The 26,939-nt window shown below is 38.3% G+C and overlaps 1 protein-coding gene across 4 annotated transcripts in view; it reads right to left on the bottom strand.

The window, feature by feature from the left end:
* frmd4a.L (FERM domain containing 4A L homeolog) overlaps positions 1–26,939 on the bottom strand; it is a 233,586-nt gene that overhangs the window by 151,539 nt on the left and 55,108 nt on the right. For 2 of the 4 annotated variants that reach the window (XM_018252719.2, XM_018252718.2), the window contains exon 1: positions 11,252–11,741. The exons of 1 other annotated variant lie outside the window; for it this stretch is intronic. In XM_018252719.2, coding sequence (XP_018108208.1) covers positions 11,252–11,446 — 195 coding nt within the window. In that variant the 5' untranslated portion in view covers positions 11,447–11,741. Of the gene's footprint in view, positions 1–11,251; positions 11,742–26,939 lie in introns of those variants that run through there. One more of the 4 variants, XM_018252717.2, reaches the window with a different exon arrangement.

The following is a 26,939-nucleotide window of genomic DNA, read 5'->3' as shown; positions in this document are numbered from 1 at the left end:
ATAAGAGTCAGTTAGACTCCCATTACTGGAATAGAAACCAAGAATTCACAAAAAGGGTCAAGGAAGTTTCCTTAGTAAGCGATAACTGACAAATTGAAAGCTCTCTAGTGCAATGTAAGGTTTTGGATCATATATAATAAGTAACTCTAAGCTTCTTGTGGATATAGGAATAAATTGGACTCTATCCAATAGTAAATGTGCAAATCCAAAGATTAGGAATTTGAATCTAAACAGACCGGGAGGTTAACTAAATCAAAGTTGCATCTGTTTAACATATAGACCAGAAGCAGAAGGCAGATTTCCAGAGGTGTCCATAACTCTGCCAGAAAACAATGTTTAATATTTATGTGTCCAAAGGGAAAAAATGTGCATGCAAGACCAAGACAGGGGTATACAAAGATCTTTGATCATAGCTTTCTAAAGGGGTCTTACACATAAAATCTATTTTTTAAATAATGAAAGAAAGAGAACAACTTTTCTTTAGGCATTGAGTAAACATTTTCAGAGGTTTTAAAGTTATTTGTAATTATAGCTGCTATTGCAAGTAGGGTCATAATTATATATAGACAACCATGGGCCCTTGGGCAGCAATAGTCAGTGCAAGGAGAAGAATAAAAGCAGACATTTACAGGTATGGGTGAAAGTGAAAGTCAACACAAAAACCAAGTTTAAAACTAGAGCATAGGATTGGAGCACAGCATAGTAATAGATGAGCAAGCACACTTAAGTTTCCTCACTATGCATCATATGGCATTGTTATAACCTGTTTTATCCAAATAATCATCTATAGGGCCAGTTTCATTAACAGATTGTGCATTCTATGGCAAAGACACTCTCATTAAAGTGCTTTGTTGGGTGCTTTATACAACAAGCAGAGCTATACAAGATTAAATATCATAATTATAAAGTGACATCAGTGACATATAAAAGTCATAATTTCCATAACTCTATAAACCAAGGGTGAAAGTATTCTTAAACCACCTCACCGTCGGCTTAAGCCACTTCACAAGTGGCTAGAAGTTATGGGCAATTTCACAGTTCCAGAATCAAGTTCCCTGGATACCCTGTGTCTCACTGATCTTTCTATAAAAAAGAAAGCGATTTATTATATTACGACACGGTACTGTTTACAGTAAATTCAATTAACTGCTTGGGAGCTCTTGCACTGCTTAATGCTTGGGGTAGCACAGTGATTGGAACTTCTTTCAGATCTGTTTCCTTCTTATTAATAGCAGGTCTGTTATGGGGAAAAGGCTTTGTCAGTTTTTCAAAATTAGATGAATTGCAACTATTTTCATTTAACAATCTCGCAATACTTTAAAGCAGAGCCAGCTGCCTTCTAGTGTACTACTAATCCAAACAGCGTGATTGGGATAATGAGAGATGTAATTTTGCAACAGCTGAAGCACCAAAGGTTGTCTTTCCCTGTATTATAAATAGCTGATTTTCTTTGTTGGCTGAAAAACTCTAACATAATAGTTTGCCAAAAATGAGAGACCTTTGTACATAGTCTCAACATACTAGTCTGGTTCATGAGATTGTGCAAAGAGTGCACTAACTACTGGTAGACACAGTACAAGTTTGCATTCTTTTAAACTTACCACACAATAAATATGAATGCTCTTTCTTGTATTCCTGTTTTTAACCAAGAGTTGCTGGTCCAAGGTTCATTCTACCCTAGCACTATCTGCAAGCAGGTTTCTTGGTTACTGACAAAAATTTGGAATAACCAAATACAGAATGGAATCTATGTTGTATTAAACCGAGTACTTTATTGTCACATTAGCAATTTACACTGCAACTTGCCTCTCTCAGTCAGGACTGGACTGAGAATCAAAATAGGCCCTGACATCTCAGGTATGCAGAGGCCTAAACAGCCCACACAGAGGCCCAAACAGCCTCCCACCAGCCCATTAAATAATGACTGTCTATGGCAACTTAGAGCATTAGTATGATATATCTCTTTTATTGTATATGTGGCTTATAATACTTGCACTTTTATTTAATATTTAAAAACAAGTATATCACGAAAAGCAAGTAGTTTGCACTGCTGTTAAAGGGACATTTGGGTTTGTAAGAGAAAGCAAATAATAAAGCATTTTCCTTGTGGCAGCTGTTGAATGTGGAACAGTGAGGAGGAGAGAGAGTAATGCTCTTATCCGGTAATACCAAAGGAACCCAGGAGATTCACAGACATACACAAAGTCACACTGGGATGAAGTGAGAAAGCCAGGATTAGAGTGTTAGAATGTTAGAAGATTAATTGACCCACATCATATATATATATATATATATATATATATATATATATATATATATATATATATATATATATATATATATACATCAGTCTATTCCACAGCAAAGATCATGGATACAAAACAAATGGGACCTGTTATCCAGAAATGTCAGTTCGCTCAAGATGTTTGTAGTTCAACAATGTCTGGAGGGCCAAAGGACAAACATCCCTTTAACATAATGGCAGGTATAGACGACTACATATACTGTATGTAGAATAGAATTTTCAGCATGTTAGTTTTGTACTCTCCCCTACCACACCATGTAGCCTGGATAGCAGAACACTATGTCTTATCTGCAGGAGTGCTCACCAAATGCCTTTAGGCAGGCACGCAAACCATTTTTCTTATATAGCTAATGTGACTTTCAAAACTGAATGCTTTGCTGCTGCTTTTGTTCCAGCTCCAATAATAGATCAGAGTAAAAGCATGTTATTGTTAGCATGGAGAATGAACTTAACATGCTTAGATGTATTAAGAGAACACAACAGCACAATTCGCAACTTGCCTAAAGTATGCCATTATATAATGCTCCTGTGCAAAGAAGAAAAGACTGTGATGAATTCATTAGTTCTTTGTGCATCACTAGCCAACCTCAGTTAATGGACCAATGAAATAAAACATACATTTCTTATGTTTGCTGGGCTTCACATAGATGGAAACATAAGGGTCCATGGAACCTATTGACTAAGAGTTACTAGGTATCCAGAGAAACCAGAGTTTCAGGGTTCATATTCCCTCTTTGCAGTCTTTTGTAGCAAAAAGGCTCAAGTATTCATTTTGGGGGTCAATAGCAAACACACGTTATTATCCAAGTTTTATGTGATCAAACGACGGATTTCCAATCTGACACCAGTAAGGGCAGTGGTCGATGGGGAGGATTATTTATGCATGACTGAGAGAGAAAAAAATGCATCTCCATTGGATATAATTGAATTCGCTGGCGGTAAAACCAACGTATTGCAAAGTCGCCCAAAGTTGCCTCTGGAGGAAACTTGGAGCGACTTTGCGATAAGTTGGTTTTACCACCAGCGATTTCAATTATTTAAAATGGAAACGCATTTTTATGAATTTGTTGCCCGCGGTTGCTTATAAATAATCTCGGGAGTCAAATCTCCCCGTCAGCCACTGCCCTAAGATGGGTGAAGCTGTGGAATTCTTGACCCAAATCAATTATAATTGTAATATCTTTGCTTGTAGCTTTAGAGTTAATTAGCAATCCATATAGTATTCACAACATGGGTGCCTGCTTATTGAAGTCTGCCTAGCAAATGTAAAGCAGGAAAGCAAGGCCAAATTTCTGTGAAGATTGATTTGTTTCATTCTTTAATATGTTTCTGCTTCACATGATTCATATCTTCAGTGCGTTTGATGGCATATCCTGTGATCCAGCTGGGGTGTTCAAAGAAATCATTCCAGGTTTTTAAATTGCAGCTGTACTTGTGCAGGACTGTTCCTTGTTATCAGTGGCCAGGCTATTCGTTGTTATGGAGCTTGGCTACTCACTGACCTTAGCAACCAAAACAAAAACACTTTTTTTTCTCCCAAACACCATTTGCAATAATCAGTCCAAATTATAGTCCTAGGTTTGGTTGTGTTCACAATCCCCTGCCGGCTCTCACTTGTATCCCTCAAGTCCACAAAATAATACCTAAAAAAGAAGCCAGCGCCATAGGCACCGAGCAAAACAAACAAATATAGGGCAATAACGTTTTGCAAATGACCCCCTTATTTCTGTGCACAGGTTTTATTGTAGCTTCACCGTGCTATGTGTAACCCCTTCTTATCCACCACCACAATTATATATAGCCTTTTAGGGAAGAGGGGTTGCTTCTTGCCTCGTGGGCCTTATAGGTGGATACTCACAAACATATGGTTCAAATAGGCGTAAAAAATCTTTGTTGTCCCAGCGCGTATCCTTTAAAAATGTGAAGTAGATGCGGCAGCGAAATAGTGTAATATTGCCTTTAATAATTAAAAAAGTAACATTAAAATTGCACTCACATGGCATTCCGCAATAATAGCATGTATAGCATATCGTCCTAGGGAGGCTTTGTCTCCACGCCTATCCACAATCGGAAATCCTGCTGCCAGAGCGCTCGTGGCTTTAGGGTCCCTTGCAGTATATCGGCGGGTCGCTCTCCTATGGCGTGCTATTCCGTGCTCCGTGCCTTACGCGTTTCGTCTATCACTTCGTCAGAGGCTTCCCTAAAAGGCTATATATAATTGTGGTGGTGGATAAGAAGGGGTTACACATAGCACGGTGAAGCTACAATAAAACCTGTGCACAGAAATAAGGGGGTCATTTGCAAAACGTTATTGCCCTATATTTGTTTGTTTTGCCCGGTGCCTGTGGCGCTGGCTTCTTTTTTAGGTACCATTTGCAATAATGTTTTAATTGCTTCCACCTACAAGAATTTTTCCTTTTTATGCATTTGCATGACACAAAATATATGAATATAGTGCTCTATACATTTTCTCATTTATAGATTAATGACTGTGCCATTTTCATCCATTTGTGTGGGAACAGTTTTCTTTTATACTTTTATACTGGTAGCTTTATCAATTACCTTGTGCTATATTTTAACCCTGAAGATTCCACAATCTACAGCAGGCAGTTGAAGGGAAGTTGTTATTGATAAAAGCATGTACTCAAACTGGCGTGGATGCTTAATAATGGTTTTGTATGCATAGGATTTATTTTTTCATCATTTAATTTGATTCATTAAACATATCAGGGGATTTGTCATAACAGTTCCCCTTTAAAGGGATACTGTCATGGGAAAAACATTTTTTTTCAAAATGAATCAGTTAATAGTGCTGCTCCAACAGATTTTTTTATATTTAATTTTGAAATCTGACATGGGGCTAGACATATTGTCAATTTCCCAGCTGCCCCAAGTCATGTGACTTGTGCTCTGATAAACTTCAATCACTCTTTACTGCTGAACTGCAAGTTGGAGTGATATCACCCCCCTCCCTTTTCCCCCCCTAGCAGCCAAACAAAAGAACAATGGGAAGGTAACCAGATAACAACTCCCTGGTAGATCTAAGAACAACACTCAATAGTAAAAACCAATGTCTCACTGAGACACATTCAGTTACATTGAAAAGGAAAAACAGCAGCCTGCCAGAAAGCATTTCTCTCCTAAAGTGCAGGCACAAGTCACATGACCAGGGGCAGCTGGGAAATTGACAAAATGTCTAGCCCCATGTCAGATTTCAAAATTGAATGTAAAAAAATCTGTTTGCTCTTTTGAGAAATGGATTTCACTGCAGAATTCTGCTGGAGCAGCACTATTAAATAATGCGTTTTGAAGAAAACATGTTTTCCCATGACATTATCCCTTTAAGGTAGCCTGGTGTTTTAAGGCCAGAGGCAGCTTCCAGTACATAATGTAAAGAGCCCAAACTTAGTTTGTGTTATTAAAAACAATGCACTTCCTCCTAACAAAGAGACAATACCATTTTTTATGAGGTATCAAATGGATTTTTCTACAACTTTGGAATTAGATACAGTAACCTTATAGTCATTTGAAAGAGATATGAAGTGTAAAATCTCAATCTCTCCTGATATGAAATATAGGACAGCTGACATGGCTAAATGGATGAATGGTGCCTTAGGCTTTGTTCTGCATGTTGTGCTCCCGCACTGTCCCCAGTTTAAGTACAAACACATTCTGCATCCAGTAACACACTGATTGCTGACAGTCCAGTGGTAAGGTTCAATAAAATGCATTTTAACTGTGTTTAACACAGGTGCTTTAAAAGCCATGTTTTTAGGTATCCAAAAATGCAACGTTAAAACAGCACAAATACAGCAATACTGAAGCTGCCTAACAGGCGTTCAGGCCAGTTAATGTCTGGCATGTATATATATATATATATATATATATATATATATATATATATATATATATATATATATATATATATATATATATATATATAGGTATGGGACCTGTTATCCAGAATGCTCGCGATATCTGGGGTCTTCCAGATAACGGATCTTTCCGTTATTTGGATCTTCGGAATAAGATAATCATTTAAACATGAAATAATCCTAACAGCCTGGTTTGCTTCCTATACCTGTACTTATAAAACAACTTCCTTACAGTGAAAACACTTCCATACACTGTTCCTTACTCATTTATTGAAAGTTCAATCTACTTTAATTCTAAGTGCCTATCTTTGGGCTCTTATAGATGAGCGGTTTACCTGTGCTCCCCTGCGTTCCGGTTTCATGCGTTGAGCCGCAGGGGAGCGCAGGAGTAGACGCACTGAATTCTTTTCAGTGTGGCTGTATTCACACAGACACATGTAAGCTGTGAATGCAGGTAAAATGCATCATCCCTAATTGGTACCTATAGCAGCTGTAAAACTTGTTAGTCAGTCATGTTGTGCCTGGAAAACATAATTTAACATTTAGGGCTCTAACAGACAAGCGTTTTTACCTGCGCTCCCCTGCATTCCGGTGTCATGCATTCGGCTGCAGGACGCAGGTTGGGACGCAGCATGATGCATTTTACCTGTGTTCAGCGCTTACATGTGTCTGTGTGAATACAGCCACAAACGCTCGTCTGGAAGAGCCCTAAACATACGCTGAAAAGATACAGAGCAATCCACACCTGTGATGTCACCCTAACAGCAACCAGTGTACAGACAAATTCTCTTCCATGACACTCCTAATGGCAATGACCACAGGTAAATCATTTATGCTCAACATACAATAGAAAAATACTGCTTAGCCTCCCTCGTGCATAACAACCGTGTGTGCCCTAAGGCAGACTTCACAAATCCACTAGCCCCTCATCGCCCATGCTGACGTTTTTCTGTGCTCAGTTATAAGAGAGGGGGAATGATTGTGGGGGTAAAGAGCAACATTGTACTCTCTGCTATAGAAGAGCCTTATTTCTGGTTTACAGTTAGAATTTTGATGGTAGGAGCAGACCTCCGTGAGCCATTAGCTGATTTAGATCTCTCTCATTTCCAGAGGTAAATAATAAAACAGGAGCATACACAAATTGGGTTTCTTGTCAGTGCTGTTCAGGTCCTGTGTATTTCATGAATGATATTACTTATCTGTGTGGCCTAATCTGAACTACAGTTGACACATCTGCCACCAGACAAATGCTGGGAATGTTAGTAACAACATAAATCTGTGCCTGAGGCGATTTCAATGACAGCTCATTGTAATCTCCAGAAATACAGTGTTTTAGATTTACTGTAAAAGTTTGTCACAGCTGCAGCCTTTTTCATGGAAATGTCTAAGTTAAGGCGGTCAGTGTATTTTCTTTACTTATCCTCTGCAAACAAATGCTCTAAAGAGTCCTGGGAGATCTCATTTACCCGTATAGCCCTTGCAGTTTACACTTATTTACACCTTTGCACAACAGTACAATAATTAGGACTTATGTTGAAAATGTATTATGTCTATTCTTTTCATTGGAAATTCCATATTTACCTTTTTTTTTTGTACTGAAAGGCAGAAAACTTTTGTGTTTTCCCTGAACTTACCCTCCCCCCCTATAATCAAGGTAATTTGTTCAAATTGACATACTTAACTCTGTATAAATAAACCCTCCCTATCCTAAGATGTAGCCATGGTTAGGCTTTGAGATATCTATATACATGTATATTGATCTATATATACATATATATACACACACAAACACACACACATATATATATATAGATATATACAAACATATATATATATATATACACATATACACATATATACATATATATATATATATATATATATATATATATATATACATATATATACATATATAGATATAGATATATACACACACCCATACATATATATATATATATATATATATATATATATAATATATATATATATATATATATATATATATATATATATATATATATATATATAGTCCAGTAGATGAAAGCACTCACAGCTCCATTGTAAAGTTAAAGTTTAAAAGGTTTCTTTATTGAACCCACATCAGATCAACGCGTTTCAACCCCCACAGGGCCGTCATCAGGCTTTCATCTACTGGACTTTATAATTTTTTGGTTAGCACCCAGCCTTGACGCAAATGAGTGGTGAGTGCAGTGACGGCAAGTATTTCTCTATATATATATATATATATATATATATATATATATATATATATGCTGTGCTAAGCAACCGCACTCTGTACACCGGACTTCTTGTTATTGTTTGCGGGTGCAGGGTCAATTGTTTTCATATGCAGAAGTAGTATACAGACCCGCACACCAATATTTCTTTCCAAAATATTTATTTAGTGCATTAATCCGACGTTTCGGCCCACATTAGGGCCTTTTTCAAGGCCCTAATGTGGGCCGAAACGTCGGATTAATGCACTAAATAAATATTTTGGAAAGAAATATTGGTGTGCGGGTCTGTATACTACTTCTGTATATATATATATATATATTGTTTTACTACCTGAAACTCTTTCAAACAGTGACGCGTCAGAATCAGGAAGGTGAAAAGTGAAAGTGGTTTCAATTGCTTGTTTCATAAAAGAAATAAAAATTAGAAAAAATATAATTTTAAAAATAGGCCCTATACATTTAATTTATGTTGAAATGGGGCTGAAACAGCCTTTCTTCCAGGTTTGGTTGCATTAGACCATCACAGATGGATGTGACAGATGGGTAGAATTGAATTTCCTTTAAACTGAACACACCTGGATAATGGTAACATTAGAAAAATCAACTCACGATGTACATGATACACATAGATAGGGTTTAACCAGCAAAGGTAAAAGTTTGTGAATGAAAGTCCCCTGCAAAGCTTTGATAAAGTTCTGTCTTGAACAGAGAAAAGAGTACAGGTATGGGACCTGTAAACCAGAATGCTCGGGACCTGTAAACCAGAATGCTCGGGACCTGGGGTTTTTTCAGATAACAGATTTCTGTAATTTGGACCTTCCTGACTTAAGTCAACTAGAAACATTAAATAAACCCAATAGACTGGTTTTGCTTCCAGTAAGGATTAGTTATATTTTAGTTGGGATCAAGTACAAGGTACTGTTTTACAATTATTATAGAGAAAAAGTATTTTTTTAAAAGATTTTTTGTATTATTTGGATACAATGGAGTCAATGGGAGATGGCATTTTGGTAATTCGTAGCTTTCTGGATAATGGGTTTCTGCATAATGGATCCCATACACGTACAACATTCAATATCCCTCTCTCTGCCAAATGAAGTTGGAACTTGTATGTCTGCAGTAGAAGAAACCAAATCTATTACTCAACAAGAGAAATACTGACAGAAATCTGTGACCATTTACAACACCTTTGATGTGATTAATTTTCTGGTGTCTGTCAACTGTGATAAGTGGGCAGGATGGGCAGACATGATGAAGTGAAGTTCACATACAACTCAGAAGAAAAGGGCATAGTTAAATCCATGGTGTTGTGCTTTTGTCTAAGCCATTGTGTTTGTAAGTACTAGAAATAGAAATTTCCATACTGTGCCAGACTACCTCAGTGAAACTCTGTTTATGATTAGCAATGCTACACAACTATATAAGCAATAAAAACCCTGTCTGCATTTCTGCACACTACATCAACATTATACATGTAGAAACAAAACTCTCTGTATAAGATGTGGAGTTTCTGTGAGTTCAGTATATGATAGGCACATTACAATTCCCAACATACCTCAAAAAACTTTAGATTTATAAGATTTCTCATTCCAATACTTGAAATTTCCCTGGGTTTAGTCCTTGGTTTTACAGTAGAATCAATAGAAAAGTGCATATACCAGCATCCTCCAATAGTTTTTGGCTTAAAGCACAGTGCTCAGTATAAACCGTAGTAGTCGATTTCAGGATAACAAAACAACACTTTTTTCAGTTCATTTGGTTTCAGATAGTTCACCAGAAATTAAGATTTTTTCCAATTACTTTCTATTTTCTATGTGTGACTGTTTTTCTAATACTTAAGTGCAGGGTTGGACTGGCACAGTCTTAACCTCGGAGGCCCCCGTGCGCATGTGCAAATGCTGGTGCGCCGTGTGAATGTGTGAATGGCAGACACACCGCACGCATGCACGAATGGCAGGCCCACCACTTGCATGCATGAACGACAGGCCCACCACACACCTGCGTTAATGGCGAGCACACTTTGGTGTACATATTTTTCTTTTTGTTCGGGGACCAATCTAGGACCGAGTCTGGTCTGGTGGGGGCCCACTGGGTTTTTTCCAGGTCCGACACTGCTTAAGTGTAAGTCTAATTTTTCACCTTTCTAAAGCTGCTTGGGGGGTGCAGTTGCCGACTAAACTGTTCTAAATTGATACATTTAGTTTATATATTTCTTATCTTTGTCCCTTCTGAGCAGAATCCCTGAATTTCATTACAGGCAGCTGTTAGAACAACAATAAAAACAATAGTTGCTAATACTCTAAAGATGCTGCTGAGAAATGTGTCAACTCAATGTTGCAAAATTGTAACTGTTTAGAGTCTGCACCTGAATTATTGAGCTGCCAGACTCAAACACCAGTGACACGAAAAAAATGTAAAAAAAATAAAAAATGAAAGCAATTGAAAAAAGTCTTTATTTCTGGTGCTTGAACTCAATTGAAAAAGTGTTTGGAAGGTGAACAACCCCTTTAAACATACACACTATACAAACATAGACACTTGCAGAACGTTTTAGAAGAGAAGAGAAGCATTTAGCTAAGGTTGCCAGATAGAGCCTATATACTGCTTCGGAGGCTGCTCCCCCAGTGTGGGAACATTTGGGACAAGCTGATATAAAGTTCTGTGCTACTCTGCAATATCAATGTCTAAATGGCATTTTTGTCAGTTTTGTGTTAAAGGGCCATGAGGCAGTCAGGCAGTAGCAGCTTTCCCCTAGCCCAAATCCCCATATCCACTACAGAACAAGAGCTCAGGCTGCACCACAGTTAATTCCCTCTCCCAGAAAGTGAGCTTACCCTCTCCCCGCTTCTCCGCCTGAGAGATCCATAAGGTATCCTAAAGAAAAGTCTGCGGGCCCTGCTCGGAGTCACAGCTGTGTGCAGCACCATGTCAGTGTGTGGCTCTGAGGGCACGGGGAGCACAGCGGGGTTTCCTCCGCAATCTCCAGCAGCAGCAGCAGCGGCGGCAGCAGGCTCCTCCAGCTTTCTCATGTATCAGATGACGATGAGGCTGGATTTACTTTACAGACCTTTTCAGGATCAAGCTGTGGTTTGTGTGCAGCAGGGTGGGAGGGGGAGACACTCATTGCCCATGTGAGTAATTGAAGTAGTAAAGCTCTGCCCTGATGCACTTTCCCCCCGCGCCCTGAGCGGAGTAGCAGCGCTTTCTCTCTCCCTCTTCCAAAAACGTCACTCTCACTTCCAGCTACAGATGGTAACCAGGTCACTTGTCTAATCAAAAGCTCTATCTGACTTACTGTACATCTGTCATGTGATCGCAGCCCCTTTCCCTGATTGGTTTGCCGAGTACAGTGGGTCACGTGACTGCCTCAAAAGACTATCTGGCATATCACCATCTGGTGCTGTGATTAATAGTAAATCCTATGTCCAGATTTAACTGGGGAGTGAATGCACTACACGGACAAACAAAAGCTGATCAATTATTATTGTTTTCAATGGTTTATGTGAATGCTTCCCCATACATCCATCCTATAGTTATATGTGAGCATTACTTTGTGCTGGAGCTCCCAAACCAATTGTTCTGCCGAGGGAAAAATGATACCCATTGAAGCAGATACTTTTGCTTCTAGTTCCTATATAATAAAACAGTAGATGGAAGGGCTGGCAGACAATAACTATTGTATGGAGATTGCTCAGATATGAGTGCACCTTTGTTCTACAAGTATAATCAAATTGCTATCAGAATCCATGACAGGTGAAGATAATAAGGGTCATTAAGAGAGCAGTTGGTTACAGACACTTTAGTCCAAATACACTCCCTATAGTTGGTACTGGTGCATCCATATTGCCTCCTGCACCCAATGATGCAGAGGAACTCTGGTGCCACCTTTAAACTGACTAATTGCAGGGTTCCCATTGTGGGCCACGTCAATAGGGGCAACAGACTTGTGCCTAAAGGATCACACACAAATTCCATGTTAATGATGAGCACTGGAAATTACACCACTACAACTCAGACAATTGTGTCCAAGACAAAAAAAACAACTGCAATCTTACATGTACAATTGTAACTCCCTCCTTGTGTCCACAATTGTTCTGAAATTGTGTGTGTGTGTGTGTGGGGGGGGGGAACCTGCTTTCTGGGTAAAAACATGACAAAAAAGTCCACACTTGCACTTGTGAGGCAACTAAGGACATATGGCTGAATGAGTCGCATGCAGTGTCGGACTGGCCCGGCGGGACACCGGGAAAAAACCCGGTGGGCCCCGACCCTCGTGGGCCCCCGCCGGGCCAGGCCCCCTCCCCCGATGCTTGTTTTTTGAAAAAAAAAAAGGATCTTCGTGGATGCGCAGTGTGCGCATGCGTGCAGACGCAGCGCCGTGCGCGCATGCGTGCAGACGCAGCGCCGTGCGCGCATGCGTGCAGACGCAGCGCCGTGCAGACGGAGCGCGGTGCGCACACAGAGGGGGCCATCGTGTGCGCATGCACACTGAAGGGCGCCGCACGGCGCGTTGCAGCAGGGGGACGGGGGCTTGTAGGGGGGCCCCGGACTGGAGTCCCGGTGGGCCCCGGGCCCCCCAGTCCGACCCTGGTCACATGACTGGGCAGTAAATATCAGTGGCTATACTTTGTTTCAGAGGGATAGAGGCAATAGAAAAGGAGTAGGGGTATGTCTGTATGTTAGGCAGGATTTAAAATGAGGGTGCAGAAGTCATATGGGTGGAGTGGAGTTCTTCACCAATTGTAAAGAATCCAGCAAATTAATTGTAGGAGTATGCTATTGACGCCCTAATGTAAGTGAGGAGGAAGAAACAAAGCTCCTAATGCAAATAGAAAAGGCTGCTAGTTTGGGTAAAGCAATGATAATGGGGGATTTTAATTACCCAGATAATGACTGGAGCAACAGTACTGCTAGATCAGTTAATGGGAACAAGTTTATAAACTTATTGCACGCAGCGCCGGATTTCTTCTCCGGCCGCGCGGTCCGACCAGGCGGCCGCGCGGTCCTGGCGCCCGCCTTCCCAGCGCGCCGGCGAAAAAACGCCGGCGCAGCTGGTGTAGTTGACACGAACGTCCCCATAATGCGTCTGGGCGGCATGCCGCCCCTATTTTTTGCCGCCCTAGGCCCGGGCCTATGCGGCCTTGCCGCAAATCCGGGCCTGATTGCACGACAATTTTTTAGCACAGGTTGTTGAGGAGCCTACCAGAAAAAATGCTATTCTTGATTTAGTGATCTCAAATGACACAGAACTTATAGCAAATGTGCAAGTCATTGAACCCCTGGGTAATAGAGACCATAATGTTATATCTTTTAATGTCTGGTGCAAAAAACAAAAATATACTGGGGCAACAAAAACCTTGAATTTTGGAAAAGCTAATTTTAGTGCCTTGAGGGCTGCCCTGCAGAACATTGATTGGGGCATTAGGTTTTTGGCTAAAAACACAGAACAGAAATGGTTGTCCTTTAAAATGATATTAAATCATTACTGTTCTCAATTTATTCCCTTAAGGACTAAACGTAGAAGCTCTAAGAATTATCCAGTGTGGCTTAATACAGAAGTAAAGAAGTTAATGGGAAAGAAGATATAGGCATTTAAAAACTACAAATCTGTAGGGACAGAAGCTGCATTTAATGAATATAAACACTGTAATAAATGTTGTAAATCAGCAATCCGGAAGGCTAAGAAAAGAAATGAAGAGTTAATTGCGGTGGAGGTGAAAACTAACCCTAAAAAGTTTTTTAAATATATTAATAGTAAAAAGATGCAGGTTGAGAGTGTTGCTCCATTAAATAATGGTACCAGTATGGTTGTAACAGATACAGAAAAGGCAAATGTGTTAAATCAGTTCTTTTCTTCAGTGTATACAATAGAGGAGTCTGGGTTCACAGGCTCACTTAATAACTGCACGAATGGTTCAGCTCAATCTAGTCAGTGGCTGACTCAGGATATGATTCAAAAAGCTTTAATACAAATTAATGTAAAAATATCCAAGCCACTTATACCCTTAATGGGACTGCACTAGGCAAATCCATTATGGAAAAGGACCTTGGAGTCCTTGTAGATGATAAACTTGGCTGTAGCAAGCAATGCCAGTCGGCAGCATCAAGCGCAAATAAGGTCTTGAGCTGTATTAAGAGGGGCATAGAGTCAAGGGAGGAGGGGGTCATTCTTCCACTGTATAGAGCACTGGTAAGGCCCCATCTAGAATATGCCGTACAGTTTTGGCCTCCATCACTCAAATAGGACATTATTGTATTAGAGAGGGTACAGAGAAGGGCAACTAAGCTGGTAAAAGGTATTGAAAATCTTAGCTATAAGGAAAGACTGGCCAAATTGGGGATGTTCATGCTGGCAAAGAGGCGCTTAAGGGGTGATATGATGACTATGTATAAATATATCAGGGGATCATATAATAATCTCTCTAATGCTTTATTTACCAGTAGGTCTTTCCAGCTGACACAAGGTCACCCATTCCGATTAGAAGAAAAGAGGTTCCGCCTAAATATTCGGAAGGGGTTTTTTACAGTGAGAGCCGTAAAGATGTGGAATTCTCTCCCTGAATCAGTTGTACAGGCTGATACATTAGATAGCTTTAAGAAGGGGTTGGATAGCTTTTTAGCAAGTAAGGGAATACAGGGTTATGGGTAATAGCTCATAGTCCAAGTTGATCCAGGGACTACTCTGATTGCCATTTTGGAGTCAGGAAGGTATTTTTCCCCCTCTAAGGCAAATTGGAGAGGCTTCAGATGGGGTTTTTGCCTTCCTCTGGATCAACTGGCAGATAGGTAGTTAATATATAAAAAAAAAGGTTGAACTCGATGGACATGTGTCTTTTTTCAACCTTACTTACTATGTTACTATGTTACTATGTTATGTAATTCATATGTTTTCCCACTGGCGATTAAAATTTATGCTGGTAGGAAGATAACCATAAATATTGTTGCACACATTATCACACAGCCAAAGCAGTAATAGTGATATGCAGGGTCGGACGGGGCTGCCGGGGCTCCGGGCCCTTAGTTTAGTTAATTTTGAAGGGCATAATAAAATAATTAAATGTGTACCTTGCAGTTTGTCCGGGTAGGGGACTATCTGGTGGGGGCCGGGGGGCAGTCTCTGGCTGCTAGTAATGTACCAGTGCCTGGGGAGGAGACCATTCCCAGGATGGGGAGTTTTCTTTGGCTGCTAGTGTTGGGGGAGGCCACCGCCAATGGGGGAGGAGCAGGCGGTGGGCTGTCTATTGCTGCCAGTGACTATGGGGGATACTATACAGGGAGGGCCCATGCTCATGGGGAAGGCTGAGTGGGCGAAACTCATTTCCAGGACTGAGTGAGCACTGCTGTCAGGAAGTGTTAGGCAGTAGAACCCGCCAGACGTTTGACTTTAGCAGCAACTGGATTCGGGTCGGACTGGGCCGGACCCGGAGCATAAAAAACGGTTACTTACCACCCTCCCTGACCCCAGGCTCGCAACACGAGAGGATAGGGTGCGGGTTGTGGCTGTGATGGGGGAGAGGGGGCACTGAGGCCGGGGGCCCAGGATATGGTATGGGGAGCCCTAAGGCTGCAGGCCCGATGGGTCATCACCTGTAACAGTAAAAGCAATTAGGGAACATATGTGCTAAGACTGGGCTAGGCTTTCTTTAGTGTAAAAATAGCCAGAGAACCCAGACTAATATCAGGCTAGTGGTAATGTTTGGATGCTATGGCTATTCTCACATAAAATACTGAATATGTCAGCACTTAGTACAGACAGAGCTCTTGTTTTTTATATATGTTTTCTGGCACCATAAATCGTATCCTGTACCCACAAGAATGTTTTACATAGGAAACAGTTGTCTCCTGGGTCCCACCAGTTCCATTCCAGTTATGTGTCTGTAAATTTAGCATTGAAGCCCTTTAGTTGTCAGAAAGCAAAGCACATGACCCTCCAGCACTGAACACTTATAGTAAATAGACTTTGCTGTAATTGTGTAAAATCCGAGTCCCTATATTCAGCAGATAACCCTGGTGCTGCCTTTGGCGGTTAAAAGGTTATGGAACACATTAGTTTGATGTGAGGAACTCTTTGAATAAAACAATCATTCTTTGTTTGTAATCGCTTCCATATGTGTGTAGTTCCCCAAAAAAGAAAGACAGGAAAAAATGTAAGTATTTTAAAAATATAGCTCACAATGCTTCTTTATAAAGATCTGACCTTGTGTCATTATCTGAAAATGATCTAAGATTGTTTACATTGCCAGAGAGGAAAATATTTAATATATATGAAAGGTGTTATGGTTTGTTTAAAGGATAGCAAAACCCTCACACAAAATGAGAATTTCAACACTAAGGTGGAAGTAGTTTAGGAAGGAGAAAACCACAGGGATACAGCTTGGCAGCTAGGGCACTTGGCTTCAGTACAGGTTTCTTCCCTCTAAGGATAAGCCTCACACAGTCCTTAAAGTGAAGACCATTCTACTGTCTGGGGCTGCCTTGCCCTTGGGGGAAGTTCAAGGAAGTGAAAGGGGACCCGGCCTGAAGGCCGCGTTAGGTGGCGTATTCTTAATCCTTTTTAGATAATTCTAGGGCTATAAGAGTATTACTAGGGTTGCCACCTTTTCTGGAAAAAAATACCGGCCTTCCTATATAGTTATCTTTTTTTCCCTATTAATAACAATGGGATCAACCATTTTTGGTTTGGGTTTAAATTTTCCCTGGGATCCTTAATTCCTTCTGGTGAGTGTTTGAGAAATATGTCCTTGTAAAGGGACCATAACTTATATGGACACTGGAGCCAAGACCTAGCCCCATGTGACACTAATTTAAACTCTTTTTATGAACTAAACCCATTGTACAGAGCTTATCTCTTATCTGCTGTGTAACATGTGCTATTTAGCCCTATTTCAATTTGAATGGCTGCCCACATGGCTACACAGCAGCTTAATTAAACTATAGTAGACTTTCTGAAGCAAAACACCACCCGTTTTTCCAGTCCAGGGCAATAGTGCATTATATTTTAATTGCTTTAAAACCATCATCCTGATCTTACTGTTTCTTCAATAAAAACCATATTGTCTCTCTGTAACCAGCCTATCTACAGATATAATTCTTGACCAGGGCCAGATTTACATAGCAGGCGCCCCTAGGCCCGCTGCTGTTCATCTCCCCTGTCCCCTCCTCTTCCTTCGTGCACATGCGAAAATTTTCATAATCGGGTTCGGACTCGGAGTACTGGGGATTGGTACACAGGAAACTTTAAAAACGATTGTATTCTCCTAATCCCCAGTGCTTCCGAACCAATGTGGGTCTGGTTGGGCGGTATGCTGCCCCCCTAAAATTCCGCTGCCCTAGGCCCGGACCTTTGTGGCCTTTCCACAAACTCGGGCCTGTTCTTGACCTCACATGCACATTGCAGTCACCCCAGATCTCCACTTGAAACAACACTACAAAATACACTCAAAAAATGGCTACTGTATTAACTGATTACTTAAAAATCTGTTACCATGGTTTACACAGGCCATCCTGTAAATAGCATTTTTCTTTTGCTGCTGCTGCTGCAGGAGCATTTATTGAAGTGCACCTGCCTCAAGATCAGTGCTTCTCCCATGAACACAACTAAACTATTTTACTGTTCCCCATTTATTCTCTTCTACCATCTGCCTGCTACATGAGTTTATGGACCTCTCTGCCTCAGTTATCAGACTTTGCCTTCTCTTGTGTAGCATTACATTAATCTCTGCATCTCTCTCCATGTTCATTAACCTCCCACAACCCCCCCCACTCCAATTGCATCATTGTTCTAGTGCCTCTCCCCTTCATAAGCCTTTGCCATTTTTGTCCTACATCCAAAAATAAGTCTACACATCTCTCTCTCTCTCTCTCTCTGCCTTCAGAATACAACACTCTGTGTATCCCCCTCCCTCTTCCACATACATCAGCATTTGTATTTATATTTATGTATAAACCTGTTCGTCTGTCTCCTCATCTATCTCACACCAATTAAATCGGCCTCTGTGGCTTTCTACAGGCTACTACTCCAGCTACCAGCCTATACATTACTATGCTTAATTTATATAGCAGTGATATATCCCTAAGCAGGGTCATATAGGCACAAAGGGTCAGTAACTTAAGAGGGCCCTTTACTGAGAAAAAAAACTTTAACAAAATAAAATGCTTTGCTGTGTTCCAAAGTGTTAGAAATGCCTAAATATGAATGCTTAACTTCCTTACCAATTCATGTCATAAAGGCAATTCAACCCCTACATTTCAGGCAATTAGATTTTATGTCAATGGTTATTATATCTACCTTGTCTGATCACATAGCGACAACCCTTTAAGAAAATATGAAGTCTCACATGAACAGAACTTCTTCCTGGAAAGGAGGACTAAGATGATCAAAATATGAACCCTGATTTTTATTTGTATGCAACACCTCCTCACTAGTTGCCTTGTAAAAACAATACCAAAAAGGCTCCTTGAACCAATTTCAAGCACACAGAAACTTAAATGAAATTATACTACGGCTCATAAATCTACATGGCATGCCATTACTGTCTTCACAGGGGAAATAGCAGATCTGGCAAAGTTGGAACACAAACTCATTGAATCCAAAGCTTGCAGTAAACTGATAGTACATTGGAATATAAACTGGCAGAAATCTTGCAGCTCTCAACATAACAATTTGTATATATTACAGCTGCCCTGTATCTCTCTCTCTCTCTCTCTCTCTCTCTCTCTATATATATATATATATATATATATATATATATATATATATATATATATATATATATATGTATCCATTTTATTTTTATGTACAGCTATATATTTATAGAGAGAGAGAGAGAGAGAGAGAGATATTGATACCAATTGATTTATACTATGGCATTTTAAGCAAGCAATGCCATCTGCTTTTTACTACTATAATAGAAAAAAAAATGTTTGTGCCTAAAACTGCACATATTCTAAAGCTAAGTATTCCCCCAGAGTTCTGCAAGATTTTATATTGGCAAAGAACAAAACTGAGACTAACATAATATTAACATAATATTCACTTTGCATAAATTATTTGGGGAAAATCCCTTTAAAATGTAATTTTAATCCCTATTGGTGTCAACAGCAATTTAATCACCTGTGCAATTTCCCATATGTAATTACACCATTAGTCAGAAGTGAAATTAGCATATGAGAAAATAACAACTTTTACAAATGGATTGAATGGCATATGTTATCACCTCTAGAATTTGCTTACTGAATGATGATATAATGATATAATATAATTGACTAAAGGGAACAGAAAGGCACAGACAGAAGCAGTTTTCAGTTGCAGTTATGTTTACAAATAACTTTAAAATCACTTAAAAGTTTAATGTATGAGCATTGGAGAGCAGCTTAGAGTTACTTTAATTATGTCCGCACCATAATTATTTTTATATATATTATATAGTGAATAAAGTACCCCCTATTGTAAAATATAAGGATATTATAAGTAACAGAGGAGTTCCATGACCATATAAAAGCACAAGGCCGAAGGCCGAGTGCTTTTATACAGGTCATGGAACTCAGAGGTTACTTCTAATATCCTCATATTTTACAGCAAGGGGCACTTTATTTATTATAATACACAAATTTTAGTGAGAGGACATGTGACCAAAAATGACATCACTACTCACCATTTATAACTGATGACATCACTAGTCCCTGTTTATAAGGATATAATTTACAAGATATTCATGGCTTTTGTGTATTATATATGTATATTAGAGTGCAAATAAACATAATAAATGATAAACATACTGTCTACTTTAATAAAATAAAATACTAAATACAACAGTGTCAGACTAGGTCTCTAGTTAGCGGGAACTACAGGTCCTGGGCTGGCGATGATGCTGGAAATTTTAGATTTAGATTTTTAGATGCTGGAAATTTTAAGATTGTGGGTTGAAACCTCAAAAACATCTATTTTACTCTCAACATCTCATATTCCCTATAATTATTCTTTACCCTCACAAGATATTCAGACTTCCAAGACAAAAATCTAAAAATGGTAACTCAGCAGCAAGCATGTGTGGATTATTTATTTTAGCACTGTCACCTGCTTCTCATTACTGAGTGAGTTCTCTATATACATTACCAACTGCCTCCCTCCGTCCCCTTTTAATAGAAGACGGAAGAAATTCCAAACTCAAAACACCCAGATTCTGGCAGCTTACTGTTTTAGCTGGACAAAATTACCTTCACACACTATTATACACAGGGCAAAGCTGCAAATCAGTCTTCTCACAAACATAATCATTGTACAGAGACAAGTATAGTGGGAGAATCGAGTAAACGTACCAATCTTGCATGTTACAGCAAAAGGGAAAGTGTTCCCATATGTAATAATGACCTTTGTATGCCTGGTGCCTGGCTTGCTTTGAATTGTCTAAAGGAAAAGTAGAAAATGTTGCCAAGAAATAAAAATGAACTCTTAATTCTGTTTTTTTAAAAGGTCTTATTATTATATAATAATAACAATATAGTAAATATTTTAAATACTGTATTATAGAGCACTTCTATTGAGGATTAGTTGAAGTAGAATATATATATGTGCAATAAAAATATGCAAGAGTTAGGTTGCCTTGGGAAGAAAACTACCAAATTTATATTTAGTTGTAATTTTGGTGTCTTACAGTAGGGGGATCACATGCTCTATGTCAATGACATGCAGTGCTCTTGCTATTGATTCTGTGCAAATAATCAGAAAAACATGTAAAAGCTGCAGCTAGCATTTAATACTGGGGGGATGGGGTTGAGGTGGTAAGATTTTCAGAATCTCTAAACTGTAACTCATGAATTTGGCAATCTGTGGATGGATTGTTTAGATTGATTGGATCAGAGGCAAATCAGCTACATTGCTATGCAGAAGCAAAGTCCATTGACCCTTAAATGCTCCAGTCATGGTTATCTCTCAGACCACGTTTCTGTTTTGTCCTATCACAAAACACTCTGGCAGCCAAAATTCCAGAGTTCCCTATATGTACAATGCTAATGCACTTTGGACAGAAATAATCAAATATCCTATGGATGGGTCGTGTTTTTATACTTGTCCTGTCTGACCATTTTGGAGGCTACAGCAGCCAGAAAATCCTATCCTTACTCATGGTTAGGTAGATGCATAAGTGCTACTATACTCCTAACTTTCTCTCCTAACAGTTCTCCATAATGGCACAGGCCTAGCACTTTTCAAGACTGCAGGTCTGAAAGCAATTGGTTCCTGAGGGATGGCAGACCAGCAATTTCAATATAATGTTGGAAACCTTGCTTTCATTTTATTATACGAATTCCCACTTAAAAAAATACAAATAAATCCTATTTGGATTCTGATTATAATCCAGCAGCACTACACGTTACAAGTAACATGGCTTATTAGGAAGCCACAACTGCTCACTGGATATTCATTTTATCTTCTAATGAATGTCCGGGTTCCTCTGAGCTGATTATGTTACTTGTAATAGTGTTATAAAAGTAATAAACACAAAGCACATCTGTTTCACATTTTATACATGTGATAAAATATTTATTTATGAGTCATAAATTTCTGATGCCAACACTAATAGAAATCTAACATCCCATGGTATAAATGAAAAAGGGTGGTTAGTCTCACTTTTGCTTTACTGAAGAGAATTGTGCCTATTATAAAATTAATACAAAATGTAAAGTTGGTTGAGCTGCAAAAACTGTAACAGGCAAAGTTATGCTTAGTCCATTTTAGAAAGATTTATACTTAAATTGCCCACCTGGCAATATAAACATTTGCACCAGCTTCAGTTCAAAAGGTAGCCTTTATAAAACGTTATACCTTTGAAAACAATAAGAAAGACATTCCCAAAGAGGCAGTTGACATTTGACTTGTATTGGGGTAACAAAGGGACACTTTCTTTAGTTTCTCTATCTTATACTGTATAGTTTGTGCTATCCACAAATACAGTAAATAAAAAACTACTTACCACAGATGCATGCAAATTAAACTGAGCTTCTCTCAGTAATTGTGGTTAAGCAGATCCACACACAATAAATCAGGGATTCTTAACCTAATTTGATGGATCCACATGCATTTTAGGTTGGACCCTATTACTGTTAAAATGTTTCCTTCAGTAGAAAAAAAATGTAATTCAATAAATTGCAGGATTGGTTCAAACCATTTATGGGTTGGAAAAATAATTCCATCTAACCAAAAAATCTTAAACCGGGTTTATGCTAATGTTGAATATATGCACTTTATTCACATCATGTATAATTAGAATGTCACCCCTTATTTCTACCCTTCACATTCCTGATAAGGTAATGAGGATGGTGGTTGGGTAATGAGGATGGTCTCTAGTTGGTAAGAAGAAAAAGATAACTCTAATTTTCAATTAAGTACTGTTCATATAAACAAAATATGTGTTTGAACTATGTGTCTGAATTTGGTTTGTACCTTCATGTAACATCCAGTGAATACTTTTATTAACACTTCTAAAGATAGGATATGACAGCTAATTAGAAATCCAAACTCTTTTATTTCTTATAAATCCCCAATGAGAAGCTAAGGCAGTCGGCAATCCTCAGAATTGTTCTTTCAAAATGAGGAAGCAGTGATCAATATGGCAGCAGGTGCTCTATTGTGCCACAGTTTTAGAGAAGCAATCAAACATGAAACAATAACCACTATCACTATGAATACTGTAAGCAAATACATGAAAGGTAATAGAGTGCTGTGTATTTATTAAAGGTATCTAAATGTAACAAGGTAATTCAACATAAAAGGCATTTGGAATGGAACATTGAATTTCCAAGATACAGAATTGCAACACTTTATTATGAAAAAGTTCCTGGGAGACATTTGAACAGCTTGTTTTTAGATCTAGATGTTCATGTTCAGCTCTAGTAGCTGTTGGAAACTTACATTGTATTTTGCATTGTTAATTGTTATATAAATGTAAAAATATATATTATATATGTCTAAATATAGAAAATGTATGTTTTTTTGGAAAAACCTATAAACACACATTTCAGAGAGCAATATATATCTACATATACATATATATATATATATATATATATATATATATATATATATATATATATATATATCTATATATATATATATATTAATTAGATAGGGACCCGCACTCCAATGTTGCGTGAAAAAAAGGGTTTTTTTTCAACTTGTGCATCCAACATTTCGGCCCATGCCTGGGCCTTTATCAAGGTAAAGGCCCAGGCATGGGCCGAAACGTTGGATGCACAAGTTGAAATAAAAAGCTTTTTTTCACGCAACATTGGAGTGCAGGTCCCTATCTAATTACTGTATGCTAAAGCTTTGACCCAGCACCCACAGTAACTCCAAGACTGGATCAGAGTGCGAGCGTTTGTCTATATATATATATATATATATATAGATAGAAAGAGTTATTTGACAGCACCGCCTTCCATTCAGCTACCTTATAGTTGCCCATGTGCACGGGGATCCAATGTATACAAAATAGGACATGAAAAAATTAATGAAAAAAGTGATTTATTGTTACATGGTATGTAAAACCATCACATACCATGTAACAATATATCACTATTTTCATATCAAGACCCTTGGTGCTGTTTTTTTGTTTGTTTATTTTTGTTTAAGCACAACTTAGGGGACCATTTATTAAACCTTAGGTTTTTTTCTGGTCAATGTCTTAAAAAGGAAAACTCAATTTTTTTGTGAAAAAAAGTCCAATTATTTTGAGATTTATCATACCTCAAAGCTGCTAAAATTACGAAAATATGCCATTTCAAACCTATCGAGGTCATGTAGCAGTCATTGGCAGATGTCCCTGAAGTTGTTTCTTGACATTGTGATCTGCGCTGGATAATCTGATAAAGTCAGGGTTTTCATCCGATAATCAGAAAAAGTCAAGATTTTGTAGCGACAATTCATTAAAATTAAGTTTTTGTAGCATTAATCGTACAATACGAATTGATGCTAGGTTTTGTTGCAACATTATGTCGCACAGATTTTTTCGAGAAAAAATATTGATAAATGAGTTTGCTTCATGGTAGGGAGTTTGGTCGACGGAGAGTAATTCGAGTTTTAGTAAATCAGCCCCTAAATTTGTTTTTGTGAGTTCAACCTGTAGCTGTTGATTTTATTGTATTATGAACACTCACTAAATGCATAACAGCTGTGCTAATGACAGTTTAGGTGCACTCCAACCTGCATCTTAAACGCACTAGTGCGTGTAAGAGTCCTATATTAAATAAACTGTTGCATGTATTTCCTATATACTGTGCCACTTACAGGCAAGCATCTTAAAGTGATACTGACAATAAAAAACTACTTTTTAAAATATGAATGTTCATTAAAAGTTACCTATAGGTCATGTTTTTTGCTGAGAGGTTTGTTTTTGTAAGTAATTGTTAGTTCCTAAACCTGACTGTTTTGCCAACCTGACTGTCCCATCTCAGCCTGTCAGTTAAAGTTTCTAATGCTAATGGACTCCGGCTGTACAAATATGGCAATCCCCTCATAGACGAAAACACAGGGAGTCAGATAGGTAATGAAACAGCATTGGGCAAATGCTTTATGGCAAAACTATAAGTAGCATGCAAAGTCAATTTTATAGTAGATGTAAAAAAAGGTTTAATTTCTGGTGTCAGTATCTCTTTAATGAACAGATACTATTGAAATCACTGGATTCTGGGATGTGGGAAGCAAATTGAATCTATTAAGCTCTTATAGAAATGGGAGCCATAAGGGAACTCTTATTTCCAAGCTAAGAAAATGCCAAAGGTCCCAGGTCACTCTGGGAAAGTGAGCCAGGGAAACAGAAATTTCTTGAACATTTTAATGGCATTGATTAATACAATATAAACACAGATTTAAGTGCTACAGTAATTGTTTTTAGGAAATATAAATATTTTTTTTGCAGTATTTTCAAGTACACAAAAGTACTACTTTTAATTGCAAGAATCACTGATTGGTTGAACATGAAAGAAAATGTTCTACCAAGGCTTCTTTGGAGTGGGTAAAATATATTAAGGTTACCTTCTGGATGCTGTTTTAATGGTCCAGTCGGTAAAAATGGTGTTGCTGGGAAAGCTTTGGATAGGAATGTTAGATTCTTACATTTTTTTAACAGCTACTACATGATATCAATGTCAAGAGATGTAGAGAAAGGTGATGTTGAGAGCATGACAATCTGGATATGAAGGATGCACGGCTAGAGACCATAAGGAAATATGCTGTCCTAGGAACCAATGAACATCACCGTCATATAAGATATCATGCCAGGCAGTATAGAGCTGGTCATACACAGCCACATCCATTTATTTGGTAAATGGATCATTCAACGGGGTCCTTCAGTAGAGGACCGAAATAATGCACTGGGGTTTTCAAACCTGCCCAATAGATATCTGGTTGTTTTTTGACCAAATATATGTTTGAGAGGCAGTGCGGATGTCCCATACATAGGCAGTTAAGATACAAACTTTTTCTGAAGAGGCCAAACAGAAGCTTGAATCTGCATATGTATGGCAAGCTTAAGACATTTTTATTTTTCTATGTGTGATGTTAACATCTGTGATGTGAAGCTGTAACTGATTCCATGTGTTCTTTATGATACTAAAGAAAACTAATTCTTTTAACACTCTTTTTCACCTAATAGTCCTCCAGAGGAAAATATATTAATGTAAAATATAAATATAATCAGTCCGAACAAGGGATGACTGATAACTGAGATAGGAAATCCAGTATTTTTTCCAAAAGCGGCAACTAATGTTCCCTCTAAATTACACATTACGCACACAGACACACAAGTTAGGATACAAATACAATACACACACCAAATTTTGTATGCACATCCATATGTCAGTATATGCCAGTCCTAGTGTCATTATTCCATGCTGAATTTTTCTTTTTTTTTTTATACTCTACTAAATGTGATTCTCACTTTATTTAGCAATCATTAATATAAAAGTACTAAAACTGAAATTTCACATGACATTTCTCTTTCGGGTTTTTCTTTATTTTATACTCAAATTATTCAACTTTCCAAAATGTAAAGTAAACCAATCCAAAGAATATTTAAAGCATTCCATTCCATACAGCTTAACTGTCTGTCACCTTTCAAAACATTGATTATATATATATATATATATATATATATATATATATTTTTTTTTTACGCAAAAACAACTCCTGATGAGTGCTTCCCATCACAGGCCCTTTCCTTACCTCCCATAGAAAAGTTCCACTAATTAAAACCATCTGTTAACCAAATGAGTAATCTAACATTCTGTTTTATTTCAATATGATATAAAAAGATCACTTACAAACATATCCATCAGCAGGTGCTCCAGAGTGACTTCAATATCTTCTAGTTTAGCTGCCAAAGTCATATTTTTGAGCATAAAATAAAAATGAAATAAAAAATACTGGATCCAGGCAGTGATGCAAAGGAATCTCTGAACGTGACGTTTAATTGGATGCAAAAAAACCCCACAAAAATCTGTTTTAAATTTAGAATCTAATATAGATAT

This window comes from Xenopus laevis, chromosome 3L, assembly GCF_017654675.1.
Source record: "Xenopus laevis strain J_2021 chromosome 3L, Xenopus_laevis_v10.1, whole genome shotgun sequence".
In the NCBI taxonomy this organism is placed as follows: Eukaryota; Metazoa; Chordata; class Amphibia; order Anura; family Pipidae; genus Xenopus; species Xenopus laevis.
This window is presented reverse-complemented; position numbering and strand designations above follow the sequence as displayed.